Genomic DNA, 14,645 nt, shown 5'->3' with positions numbered 1-14,645 from the left:
GAGATCGGAGAAACTGATGTCTATTACAAAGAAGATCTTCAACTGGGCAGAATCCCACGTGAATTCCATCTCCGCAATCCACTTAAAAGGGATACTGAACGTAGAAGCGGACTATCTCAGTCGCCAGTCGATAGACCAGACAGAGTGGTCCTTGAATCCAGAAGTGTTCCAGCTGCTGGCAGGAAGATGGGGCACTCCACAGGTGGATCTATTCGCATCCAAAAGAAACGCAAAGGTACCGACGTTCTGTTCATTAAACCCACGGGACAATCCCTGGGCGTTGGATGCGCTCACAATTCGTTGGGACTGGGATCTCAGTTATGCGTTCCCACCACTGCCTCTACTTCCCAGAGTAATCCAGAAACTCTACCGAGAAGATACGACACTAATCCTGATAGCTCCCTATTGGCCGAAGAGGAGCTGGTTTCCTGCTCTAAGGAATCTGTCAGTAGAGGACCCATGGCCTCTTCCTGCCAGGAGGGACCTGCTTCACCAAGGCCCAATACTACATCCAGACCCAAGCTTCCTCAAATTGTCAGCTTGGATCCTGAGGTCCAGAAGTTGAGGTCACAGGGGCTCTCGGACCAAGTGATAACTACCCTTAAAGCTAGTAGGAAGAAGGTTACCTTCTCAATTTATCTAAAAATTTGGAAGAGATTCTGTACATGGATGGGGAACCCAGCCCCAAACTTAGAGCCGCCCAATTTCTTGAAGATCTTGGACTTCCTCCAGCAGGGACTTGAACTAGGTCTCAGACCCTCTACCCTAAAGGTACAGGTCTCGGCACTAGCCTGCTTCTTTGATCGCGATATAGCCAGTCATCACTGGATCAGGAGATTCATGAAAGCTGCCTCCCGTCTACGTCCCTCTCTAAAATCTAGGATCCCCAACTGGGACCTTAACGTGGTACTCACCGGCCTAACTCTCGCTCCATTCGAACCCCTATCTGATTGTTCCATCAAACATCTATCATTTAAAACCGCTTTCTTGGTGGCCATCACGTCTGCAAGAAGGATAGGCGAGATCCAAGCATTATCGATACAGGAACCCTATCTCCGTATCACCGATGATAGGATTATTCTTAAATTGGATCCGGGGTTCCTGCCTAAAGTCGTATCGGATTTCCACCGAAACCAGGAGATAGTCCTACCCTCCTTTTGCAATAATCCCTCTAACGATAGGGAATCGGACTTCCACTCTCTAGACGTAAGACGCTCTGTCTTGCGGTATCTTGAAGTGTCAAAGGGTTTCCGTAGATCTAATAACCTGTTTGTCCTCTTCTCGGGGAAGAATAAGGGTCTGAAAGCCTCCAGATCCTCTCTAGCACGGTGGATAAAAGACTCCATTTCCATTTCTTACGGGTCCCAAGACCTGTCTTGCCCCTCAAATTTGAGAGCTCACTCTACCCGGGCCATGTCCTCCTCCCAGGCAGAACGGGCCGGAGCTTCCCTTGAAGACATTTGTAAAGCCGCTACGTGGTCTAACATCCACACCTTTACAAAACACTATAGGTTAGACCTATCCAGCTCAGACTTGTCGTTTGGACGGAAAGTCCTTCAGGCGGTCGTCCCCCCCTAAGCTATAATTTTTTATATCTCCTTGTAGCCGTCGTGGTGACGAAGTGGAAAGCCGGAATTAGACTTACCGGTAATTCAATTTCCACGAGATCACCACGACGGCACATATATTCCCTACCCTTCCTTAAGCCTTACCTGGGAGGTTATGAAGTAATACCCTCGGTTTAGTATGTTTTGTTCTCACCACTTTTTTTTTTCTGTCTCTGTAATTTTGGACACACTGGTGTTGGTGGTGGGAGGGGGGGATTTAAACCCTCTCTCTGTTCCTGCCCCTACAGAGGTCAGGGGTCAATCTCCTTGTAGCCGTCGTGGTGATCTCGTGGAAATTGAATTACCGGTAAGTCTAATTCCGGCTTTTGTTTGGCTGTTAACCCTTGCTTTGTAACTGGAATAAAAAAATATTAAAATGGAAAATCTGCCAAAAAAGTGAAATTTTGAAATTGTATCTCTATTTTCCATTAAATCTTGTGCAACACCTAAAGGGTTAACAAAGTTTGTAAAATCAGTTTGGAATACCTTGAGGGGGGTAGTTTCTTAGATGGAGTTTCTACTTTTATGGAGTTTCTACTCTAGGGGTGCATCAGGGGGCTTCAAATAGGACATGGTGTCCAAAAAAACTGTCCAGCAAAATCTGGCTTCCAAAAACCATACGGCGCACCTTTCACTCTACACCCCGCTGTGTGGCCGTACAGTAGTTTACGGCCACATATGGGGTGTTTCTGTAAACAGCAGAGTCAGGGCAATAAAGATACAGTCTTGTTTGGCTGGTAACCCTTGCTTTGTTAGTGGATAAAATGGGTTAAAATGGAAAATTAGGCAAAAAAATGAAATTCTCAAATTTCATCCCCATTTGCCAATAACTCTTGTGCAACACCTAAAGGGTTAACGAAGTTTGTAAAATCAGTTTTGAATACCTTGAGGGGTGTAGTTTCTTACATGGGGTCACTTTTATGGAGTTTCTACTCTAGGGGTGCATCAGGGAGCTTCAAATGGGACATGGTGTAAAAAAAACTGTCCAGCAAAATTTGGCTTCCAAAAACCATACGGCGCACCTTTCACTCTACGCCCCGCTGTGTGGCCGTACAGTAGTTTATGGCCACATATGGGGTGTTTCTGTAAACATCAGAGTCAGGGCAATAAAGATACAGTCTTGTTTGGCTGTTAACCCTTGCTTTGTTAGTGGAAAAAATGGGTTAAAATGGAAAATTTGGCAAAAAAATTAAATTCCCAAATTTCATCCCCATTTGCCAATAACTCTTGTGCAACACCTAAAGGGTTAACGAAGTTTGTAAAATCAGTTTTGAATACCTTGAGGGGTGTAGTTTCTAGAATGGGATCATTTTTTGGCGGTTTCTATTATGTAAGCCTCGCAAAGTGACTTCAGAGCTGTAGTGGTCCCTAAATATTGTTTTTTTGTAAATTTCTGAAAAATTTCAAGATTTGCTTCTAAACTTCTAAGCCTTGTAACATCCCCCAAAAATAAAATATCATTCCCAAAATAATTCAAATATGAAGTAGACATATGGGGAATGTTAAGTCGTCACAATTTTTGGGGGTATTACTATGTATTACAGAAGTAGAGAAACTGAAACTTTGAAATTTGCTAATTTTTCCAAATTTTTGATAAATTAGGTATTTTATTATGCAAAAAAATTTTTTTTTTTGACTTTATTTTACCAGTGTCATGAAGTACAATATGTGACGAAAAAACTATCTCAGAATGGCCTGGATAAGTCAAAGTGTTTTAAAGTTATCAGCACTTAAAGTGACACTGTAGTAATCACAGGGAACAACCTGTTCTAAAACGTAGCCTTTAATCTAATTTACATAAAATAACGAACTCCCACAAACATACATAGAAAAAGAACAAAGAAAAGATATAACCTTGATGGCATGGGATGATACTGTGGTGTCCAGATGGCAGGCTCAGTGATGGATGAGGTGGACAGTCATGAATTCTGATCTGTCCCTATGCTCAACCCTAGGCTCAAGCCCCTGCCTATAAACGGAATAGCCGTCCTGATAAGGACGATCCCGTGTTCTGGAACCTCCTACTGAGTCCTGGATTACCCTATGATGTAGGTTACTACCTAAATCGGGACCTACTCTAGGTACACAGAACAAAAAAAAGGAAAATTACAGTATCTTGAGTGATTGATCCCCCACAGTCGTAATAACTGCGTATTGTGGGTGGGCAATAACTCACAAGGATAATATTATGCCAGGTGTCACAGAAGACCCCAAGTATGGTTGCCTGTGAGTCTAAATATCATCAAAACAACAATATCAAACTTGCCGTACACATTTGTACATGCAAATGTACCATCAATATGAATACATGTACTGAACACCAGAAATACTGCCTCCTAAGTTGGTGGCGTAGGATCAGGTGTCAGAGTCCCAACGCGTTTCACCCTAATAGATTGTCGGGTTCATCAGGGGACATATTATAGTACAATGCTCTAATTTGGCATCGGTGAGAGGTGGCGAGACAGTCAGCAGGCCCCTCAATTGTGATGACACTGTTTGATCAAATTATTCACTAGTCAATTTAGTTCATTCATTGAATAGCTTATAAAGGTCTGATATTGTGACCATATGTACATGGATCATTGGAAAGCACAAGATAGGTGCATATAAGATGGATATATAGCATGAAGTACGGGCTCCCAAATGGGTATATTAGAGGTTACCTTAGGTACAGTCTCATCTGTGCCATCACATGTATAATAAACAGTGAGATAAAAATAACAAGATATTACTTGCATGCCAGGATGAGACCAAGGAGGCCCCGCGCTATTAATGCGGTTCGCAGTATATTCACTCGCATATTCAGCAGCAGCCCATGTACATGCTGTTGGGAGCAAAAGAGAAACAGACCATAAGCCTATTGTGCCAGATGAGGCTATGGGTACTAACCTGATGTAAATGATAACCCAGGCTCCCAGTTAACAGAGACACTCACCGATAGTGGTGCCTCACTGATCCTGTGTGTGAGGACGCCATGCTGGAACGCCTATTCAGTTTAAATTACCCACACTTCATTGATAGTGGGTGGGGCCATAGATAAGCATCCTATCCCTGTCTAGGCCAGAGTGGGCGTAAACTAGTGACGTAGTGAGCCTCATCACACCCACACTGGGTGTGTCCAGCTCACTGAACGACGCCGAATCAATACCCGACCCGCCGTACGTATATGTAATATATCGCACGTCTCCCATTCCCACCTTAACCTATGCCACCCATTTCGCAAGGGCCTTGGTGTTAGTCACGTTGTGGCCGCCGGATGACTTCCGGGCGCTCGTTGATGACGTCACCCGGGATGTCCGATCACATGGCCAGGCTGACGTAGCGTAATGAGCTCAGTGTCAGAGCTCAATCTAGTGACGTGGACGATCGTGTCCGATCATGTGACCAGGCGAGTGTACCAGGATACAACACGGTTACATGTAAGCAGCGTTCTTAATCATAATGTCAACCTCGTTATGTCATGATATTAATCATGATGACTAAGAAAGAACATGTCTGCTTATAATATAAAGGGACCTGTATTGCATCTGATTAATATAGCAAAGATGCAGTGATCATGATTATAATGCAAGTCGCTATAAATCTGCATCAACCACAGTGTGATGTTGTGGGGGACAATGGATAAGGGAAATAATGGCATATCAGAGACAGGTATAGCTGATATATATTAATGGGAGGGATATGTGGGATAGGTAGTGGAAGAGATGTTCCACATAGGATAGGTGTCCTACAGACGTAACGAGAGCTATTAATGAATTCTTAGTTATGTTATAGTGGATCAGATTACTAACACGGATATATATAAACTGATACGTGTGCGGGGTGAATATAAGCAAATCAGTGTCACAGGGGTGGCCACTAATCCCCCCTTTTTTTATAGATAAACACTGTGCTCAAGGTTATATATCCACCCCATGTATTATAATATCTGGCTGACTCAGAGAAAGCAGGAGTAGTCGATATTTTCATTCAATCCTGCAGGTGACATGGTATTCAATATATGTATCCATCTTGACTCCTTCTGTCTCAGGATGATATCAATGTCACCTCCTCTGATAGAGTGTTTTATTGTTTCAACCATGGAAAAACTAACCACTTTTGGGTCTCCACCATGTTTTAGAACCACATGCCTGGACAGAGGTTTGTCACGTTTGTGGCGAATATCGCCAATGTGTTCCAGAATCCTCTTTTTGAATGCTCTACAGGTTTTTCCAACATACCTGAGGCCACATACACACTGAGCCATATAAACTACGCCAGTTGTGTTACAGTTTGCGAAGCTGCGGGCCATATATGTACGATTTTGTGCGGTATTCATGAAGGACTGGCCGACTACTATAAAGGAACAGGCCTTGCATTTCCCACATCTATGGGTCCCATTTCTCCTGTCTGTTAGCCAGGAAACTGGAGGGGGGGTTTGTTCAAAATGGCTATGTACCAATTGATCCCCTATACTGCGACCCCGCCTGAAGGTGATTGAGGGATGTTCCGGAAGGAGGTGTGCTAAGTCCGGATCAGATTTAAGCAAAGACCAGTAGCGTCCAATGATCTGCCGGACTTGATTGGATCCTGTGTCAAAAGTACCTATGATTCTAATGACATCGTTTGACGCTTTCTCTTTCACTGCAGAATGGACCAAAGTTGATCTGTCATGGGATTCCGCATGACTCCAAGCTTCGTAAAGACAGTTATCCGAGTATCCCCTCTGTTTGAACCGATGAAACAAGATATTGGCCTGTTTGTCAAACTCGGTTGAATCGGAGCAGTTTCTGCGTATCCGCAGAAACTGTCCTTTAGGGATACCTTTCTTGAGAGGCTTGGGGTGAACACTGGTCAGATTTGCCAAAAATGGCCTGGTCCTTAAAGGGATTCTGTCACCTCCCCATAGCCAAAAAACGATTTTAAAGCAGCCATGAAGCACAGCTTACCTGGATTAAGCTGTGCTCTTTTATCTTGAAATCCATCCAGCAGTTACTGCAAAAAACGACTTTGATTGATATGTAAATGTGTCCTGAAGGTGCCCAGAGGGGCGTTTTTTTCTTCTTAGAGAGCCCAGTACCGCCCCTCTTTCAGTGCCCAGCCCGCCTTCCTTGTACTGTCTAACCGCCGCCTCCAGCCTGCCACAGCCTCTCCTCCCCCTCCCTCACGCCGAACGAAGATCATCAGGAGACTGAGGGCGGCAGCTTCATCTTCGTCACTGGGCATGCGCCGAGCCCAGTGACGTCCGATGTTAGCTCTTTCCCTCAGTCAGCCTGGTAGGAAGCGCAGAGGATTGCCGATCGGCTGCTGCACCCTGCGCTTTCTCCAGTCTGCCTGCCACAGTGAAGACGGCCAGCGATTTCTTTCCCCACCCTCCCTTCAAGAAAGAAATAAGTATTTGTTGGGGCAAATTAGGTATTATTATATTAAGTAAAGCTGTATTGTATTTAGCCGATCGGCAATCCTCTGCGCTTCCTACCAGGCTGACTGAGGGAAATAGCGAACATCGGACGTCACTGGGCTCGGCGCATGCCCTGTGACGAAGATGAAGCTGCCGCCCTCAGTCTCCTGATGATCGCACAGGCGCAGCCCTCAGTTCGGCGTGAGGGAGGGGGAGGAGAGGGAGGAGATGCTGTGGCAGGCTGGAGGCGGCGGTTAGACAGTACAAGGAAGGCGGGCTGGGCACTGAAAGAGGGGCGGTACTGGGCTCTCTTAAGAAGAAAAAACGCCCCTCTGGGCACCTTCAGGACACATTTACATATCAATCAAAGTCGTTTTTTGCAGTAACTGCTGGACGGATTTCAAGATAAAAGAGCACAGCTTAATCCAGGTAAGCTGTGCTTCATGGCTGCTTTAAAATCGTATTTTGGCTTAGGGGAGGTGACAGAATCCCTTTATGGTGAAATAGGGCCGTGTCCTTAAGGGGTTAAATGTTACCATGTTTTTATTGAACACACCATGTAAACATTCACAGTGCAGGTGGACAAAGTATGTGAACCCTTGGATTTAATAACTGGTTGAACCTCCTTTGGCAGCAATAACTTCAACCAAACGTTTCCTGTAGTTGCAGATCAGACGTGCACAACGGTCAGGCGTAATTCTTGACCATTCCTCTTTACAGAACTGTTTCAGTTCAGCAATATTCTTGGGATGTCTGGTGTGAATCGCTTTCTTGAGGTCATGCCACAGCATCTCAATCGGGTTGAGGTCAGAACTCTGACTGGGCTACTCCAGAAGGTGTATTTTCTTCTGTTTAAGCCATTCTGTTGTTGATTTACTTCTATGGTTTGGGTCGTTGTCCAGTTTGTTGCAACACCCATCTTCTGTTGAGCTTCAGCTGGTGGACAGATGGCCTTAAGTTCTCCTGCAAAATGTCTTGATAAACTTGGGAATTAATTTTTCCTTCGATGATAGCAATACATCCAGGCCCTGACACAGCAAAGCAGCCCCAAACCATGATGCCCCCACCACCATACTTCACAGTTGGGATGAGGTTTTGATGTTGGTGTGCTGTGCCTCTTTTTCTCCACACATAGTGTTGTGTGTTTCTTCCAAACAACTCAACTTTGGTTTCATCTGTCCACAGAATATTTTGCCAGTACTGCTGTGGAACATCCAGGTGCTCTTGTGCAAACTGTACACGTGCAGCAATGTTTTTTTTGGACAGCAGTGGCTTCCTCTTTGGTATCCTTCCATGAAATGCATTCTTGTTTAGTATTTTACGTATCGTAGATTCGCTAACAGGGATGTTAGCATATGCCAGAGACTTTTGTAAGTCTTTAGCTGACACTCTAGGATTCTTCTTCTCCTCATTGAGCAGTCTGCACTGTGCTCTTGCAGTCATCTTTACAGGACGGCCACTCCTAGGGAGAGTAGCAGCAGTGCTAAACTTTCTCCATTTATAGACAATTTGTCTTACCGGGGACTGAACAGCAAGGCTTTTGGAGATACTTTTCAGCTTTATGCAAGTCAACAATTCTTAATCGTAGGTCTTCTGAGAGCTCTTTTGTGCGAGGCATCATTCACATCAGGCAATGCTTCTTATGAAAAGCAAACCCAGAACTGGTGTGTGTTTTTTATAAGGCAGGGCAGCTGTAACCAACACCTCCAATCTCATCTCATTGATTGGACTCCAGTTGGCTGACACCTCACTCCAATTAGCTCTTGGAGATGTCATTAGTCTAGGGGTTCACATACTTTTCCCACCTGCACTGTGAATGTTTACATGGTGTGTTCAATAAAAACATGGTAAAATTTAATTCTTTGTGTGTTATTAGTTTAAGCAGGCTGTGATTGTCTAATGTTGTGACTTAGATGAAGATCTGCTCACATTTTATGACCAATTTGTGCAGAAATCTATATCATTCCAAAGGGTTCACATACTTTTTCTTGCAACTGTATGTTAAATGGATGCCTCCGACCTGACACTGTACCATAGGGTTCCACTGCAGATAAATGCATATATGTTAACATATGCATCTTTTTTTCTGGGCTCTGCTGGATGGAAAAGCATGAGCGTGATGTGAACGGCCCCTTACAGACATAAAAAAAATACCTTTTAGAAAGTGAATTTGTCCACTTGCTATAATTGCTACTGATCTGGGCTAGTACGTCATAAAGCACAAAGCTCAATATTGGATAACATTGAGGGAGATTTATCAAAACAGGTGCAAAGGAAAACTGATTTAGTTGCCCCGATCCTTTCATTTTCCAGGGGAGCTCTGAAAAATGAACGGTGGAATATGATTGGTTGTTGTGGGCAACTAAGCCAGTTTCCCTTTTGAACCAGTTTTGAGAAATCTCCCCCAGTGTGTTTCTGTGACCAGTCTTGTTAAAGGGAATGTGTCACCAGTGTTATGCTGATGTAAGTCCTAACAGCTCCGGCGCATGCCCATGAGTCCTCGTATTTGTGAGCTCCTGGCTCACAAATACGAGGACTCATATTATCCTGGCTGTTCCTGCTAACCTGCTGCTGATTAACAGGTTTTTCTATCATATCTTTAATGTACACAAAAAATATTATTTATTATTATTAATAATAAATATTTAATTAATAATTTATTATTATTATTATTAGAAGAATGGTCAAAACTCTGGCAACTGAAATTTAATGTGGATAAGTGCAAGATAATGCACCTGGGGCGTAAAAACCCAAGGGCAGAATATAGAATATTCGACACAGTCCTGACCTCAGTATCTGAGGAAAGGGATTTAGGAGTAATTATTTCAGAAGACTTAAAGGTGGGAAGACAATGTAATAGAGCAGCACAAAATGCCAGCAGAATGCTTGGATGTATAGGGAGAGGTATAAGCAGTAGAAAGAGTAAAGTGCTTATGCCGCTGTACAGAACACTGGTGAGACCTCACTTGGAGTATTGTGCGCAGTACTGGAGGCCATATCTCCAGAAGGATATAGATACTCTAGAGAGAGTTCAGAGAAGAGCTACTAAACTAGTCCATGGATTGCAGGATAAAACTTACCAGGAAAGGTTAAAAGACCTTAATATGTATAGCTTGGAAGAAAGAAGAGACCGAGGGGATATGATAGAAACTTTTAAATACATAAAGGGAATCAACTCGGTAAAGGAGGAGAGCATATTTAAAAGAAGAAAAACTACCACAAGAGGACACAGTTTTAAATTAGAGGGGCAAAGGTTTAAAAGTAATATAAGGAAGTATTACTTTACTGAGAGAGTAGTGGATGCATGGAATAGCCTTCCTGCAGAAGTGGTAGCTGCAAATACAGTGGAGGAGTTTAAGCATGCATGGGATAGGCATAAGGCCATCCTTCATATAAGATAGGGCCGGGGCTATTCATAGGATTCAGATATATTGGGCAGACTAGATGGGCCAAATGGTTCTTATCTGCCGACACATTCTATGTTTCTATGTTTCTATTATAAGTTAATGGATGCCTGAGACAGATGCCATACTGTGGCACCCTCACCATATACTTTCATTGTAAAAAAAAAAGTAGACACTATGCTTTCCCATCCTGCAAAGAGACATATACGTTAAAATATAAATTTTTGTTTTACAATGGAACTCTATGGTGAACGGATGCCACAGTATGGCATCTGTTAGAGGCATCTGTTAACGTGTACGTTAAACGTATAATAAAAACATGATATAAACCCAGCCTATAGGGGATCTGTCACTTATTTATTCTTCCCTTAGTGAGGACACCATAAGGCCTCATGCACAAGACAGTATTTTTTCACAGTCCGCAAAAACGGGGTTCGTAGGTCCGTGATCCATGACCGTTTTTTTGTCCGTGGGTCCTCCTTGATTTTTGGAGGGTCCACGGACATGAAAAAAAATGTAGTTTTGGTGTCCGCCTGGCCGTGCGGAGCCAAACGTCCTGAATTACAATGCAAGTCAATGGGGACGGATCCGTTTGACGTTGACGCAATATGGTGCAATTGCAAACGGATCCGTCCCCCATTGACTTTTAATCAGGTCTGTACGGTGTATTGCTTAATGATCTGTCACTTACCAGTAGGAGGAGCTCCCGGCCGGACACAGACATCGCAGCTCGCAGGTAAGTATAATGCTTCTGCAAATTGCTAAGTAACCATGGCAACCGGGACTGCAGTAGCGTCCCGGTTGCCATGGTTACCGATCGGAGCCCCAGCGATTAAACTGGGACTCCGATCGGTACTCTCCACTGCCACCAATGATAGGGGGGGAGATTTTAATTTGGAGGGGGAGGGAGGGGGGAGGGCCCACTGGCCACCAACGAGTTAACTACAGGGGAGGGAGGGGGGGCCCACTGGCTACCAACGAGTTAACTACAGGGGAGGGAGGGGGGGCTGGCTACCAACGAGTTAACTACAGGGGAGGGAGGGGGGCCCACTGGCTACCAATGAGTTAACTACAGGGGAGGGAGGAGGGGGGCCCACTGGCTACCAACGAGTTAACTACAGGGGAGGGAGGGGGGGCTGGCTACCAACGAGTTAACTACAGGGGAGGGAGGGGGGCCCACTGGCTACCAACGAGTTAACTACAGGGGAGGGAGGGGGGCCCACTGGCCACCAATGTGTTAACTACAGGGGGGGGGGGGGGTCTGCCCCCTGCTGCCTGGAAGCACCTGCCAGGCATCAGGGGGCAGTCATGTACACAGTTCTTTTAGTATATTCTAACCTGAAGCGTCCCCATCACTATGGGAACGCCTCTGTGTTAGAATATACTGTCGGATCTGAGTTTTCACGAAGTGAAATCTCAGCTCTGAAAAAGCTTTTATGCAGACGGATCTTCCGATCCGTCTGTATGAAAGTAACCTACAGCCACGGATGCCAATCTTGTGTGCATCCGTGTTCTTTCACGGACCCATTGACTTGAATGGGTCCGTGAACCGTTGTCCGTCAAAAAAATAGGACAGGTCATATTTTTTTGACGGACAGGATACACGGATCACGGTTTCGGCTGCAAAACGGTGCATTTTCCGATTTTTCCATGGACCCATTGAAAGTCAATGGGTCTGCAAAAAAAAACGGAAAACGGCACAACGGCCACAGATGCACACAACGGTCGGGGGCATGAGGCCTAAAACTGGTGACATTCCCTGTAAAGGCTCTGCTGTGATGATGATGATTCTGATGTAGTACAGCACCCAAAACCTGATTTGCTCAATCCAAGGACTTTGAGAGCCAGAAGGAAATGCTAAACACGAGCCTACATTTTTGTCACACTTGTACAAAAATATTATTACGCTTCCAATTATGGTACTTAAAGGAAATGTATCACCAAAAATGTTTTCTCCCACCTAAGACCAGATAGTAACACATGTCCTTTTTTCTAATCTGTTTTTATGATGTTATGAACATCATTATTGCTTTACGGCAGCCCCATGGGTCATAGACACAATTGACAGGAGGGGACCTCATTGACTTCTATGGTGGAGTTTTCTAGGCATGATCTAGGTCCTGCCCAGAGGTCATTGTACTAGGAAAGAATAGATAAGATATGACAATCGCCTATTGTGAATGGTGGATCCTGTCTTATCTATACACAGAGGTAATATCATTATAGGCAGGATTAGAATGACAGATAAGCAGATAACAGCAGTAAAGTGATCTGTACAGACCAAGAAGTGGCACTTATCATTAGGCTTAGTGGCCAGTGCGAACTCTGCAGGATTTTATGGTTTTAGATTAAATATAGATCTTGACATGGAAAATTAATAATAACATAATCAAAATGTCCTTAAAGTGTAACTGTCATTCCTTTTTTATTTTTATAATGTGTAGGGGCTGTGATACTGACCATTTTTGTAATTTCCTTTAATTGCTGAAAACGTACATTTCTATTAGAAAATAGCTGTAAAGTGGCTCATTTTGAGCCTTAGGCCTCTTTCACACTTGCATTGTCCGGTTCCGGCGTGCACTCCACTTGCCGGAATTACACGCCGGATCCGGAAAAACGCAAGTGTACTAAAAGCATTTGAAGACGGATCCGTCTTCAAAATGCTTTCAGTGTTACTATGGCAGCCAGGACGCAAGTCCTGGTTGCCATAGTAGGAGCGGGGAGCGGGGGAGCAGTATACTTACAGTCCGTGCGGCTCCCGGGGCGCTCCAGAATGACGTCAGAGCGCCCCATGCGCATGGATGACGTGCCATGCGATCACATGATCCATGCGCTTGGGGCGTCCTGACATCACTCTGGAGCGCCCCCGGGAGCCGCACGGACGGTAAGTATGCTGCTCCCCACTACACTTTACCATGGCTGCCAGGACTTTAGCGTCCCGGCAGCCATGGTAACCATTGAGAAAAAGCTAAACGTCGGATCCGGCAATGCGCCGAAACGACGTTTAGCTTAAGGCCGGATCCGGATCAATGCCTTTCAATGGGCAGTAATTCCGGATCCGGCCTTGCGGCAAGTCTTCAGGATTTTTGGCCGGAGCAAAAAGCGCAGCATGCTGCTGTATTTTCTCCGGCCAAAAAACGTTCCGTTCCGGAACTGAAGACATCCTGATGCATCCTGAACGGATTTCACTCCATTCAGAATGCATTAGGATAAAACTGATCAGGATTCTTCCGGCATAGAGCCCCGACGACGGAACTCTATGCCGGAAGACAATAACGCAGGTGTGAAAGAGCCCTTAGTAACGCTCCTCTGTCTTCTATTGACATAACACAGTCTCCACTGTAATGTAAACAGAAGACAGAGGAGCATTGCTAAGGCTCAAAATGGGCCACTTTACTGCTATTATTCTAATAGAAATGTACGATTTCAGTAATTTAAGTATATTACAAAAATGGTCAGTATCACTGCCCCAATAAATTGCAAGAATAAAATAAATAATGACAGTTAAACTTTAAAAATGTAAAACATAAAAACGTAATTTAACTAATAGGTTATTTTCTGATTACACATTCCCTTTAATGTTATGTTCTATACAGTTTAGATGGCACAATTGATGCTGTTTTATTCTGATATTCTGTTTTTGTCTGTTTTATGTAGGTATCCCAAGAGAACACGCAAACATGACAGATTCAAAGTATTTCACCACAAACAAGAAAGGTGCCATAATTTCAGTTTTTTAAATACTACATAAAGTATTTTCTGTCAAATTTCCATCCAGTATTCTCATTGCCATGGTTAAAAGGTTAAAGGGGTTGCCCGGTTAAGGCAACTTGTGCCCTATCTGGAGGATAGGTGATAAGGTCTGATCAGCGGGAGTCTGATCACTGGGGTCCCGCGGGTCATAGGAACAGGGGCTTGCGCTTTCCAGTTTCAATGTATTGGTGGTCATGCGTGCATTCACTGCACTGCTGTAGGGCAGCCCGAAACTGCCAAGCTCTTGGACATGGCCGTCTCCAGCAGTCCCATAAATTTGAGTGGAGCAGTTGGACCCCGCCGGTCACAGGACAACCCCTTAACTAGTGCTCGCAAGGTGTGTAAAGCCAGTGTATGGCATTTTTAATCGACAGTCTAAACGTTTTTTAGCCCCTCTTACTAGGTGAACTAAATATGAATAAACATGGAGTTTCAATGATGCTAATATATAATTTTAATGGGAAATACTATTTTTCCCACCAGTGTTTCTCTTTAAAGGGC

The 14,645-nt window shown here is 44.3% G+C and overlaps 1 protein-coding gene across 1 annotated transcript in view; it reads left to right on the top strand.

Moving 5' to 3' along the window:
• Positions 1-14,645, top strand: part of LOC122932012 (AP-1 complex subunit beta-1) — a 125,627-nt gene that overhangs the window by 20,395 nt on the left and 90,587 nt on the right. Inside the window, exon 2 of the mRNA XM_044286154.1 lies at positions 14,049-14,108. Within this exon, the coding sequence (XP_044142089.1) occupies positions 14,072-14,108 (37 nt within the window). The 5' untranslated portion in view covers positions 14,049-14,071. The remainder of the gene's footprint in view (positions 1-14,048; positions 14,109-14,645) is intronic.

The sequence above is a fragment of the Bufo gargarizans genome, chromosome 3 (assembly GCF_014858855.1).
Source record: "Bufo gargarizans isolate SCDJY-AF-19 chromosome 3, ASM1485885v1, whole genome shotgun sequence".
Lineage (NCBI taxonomy): Eukaryota > Metazoa > Chordata > Amphibia > Anura > Bufonidae > Bufo > Bufo gargarizans.
The sequence above is the reverse complement of the archived record's forward strand: the minus strand, read 5'-3'. Positions and strand labels throughout refer to the sequence as shown.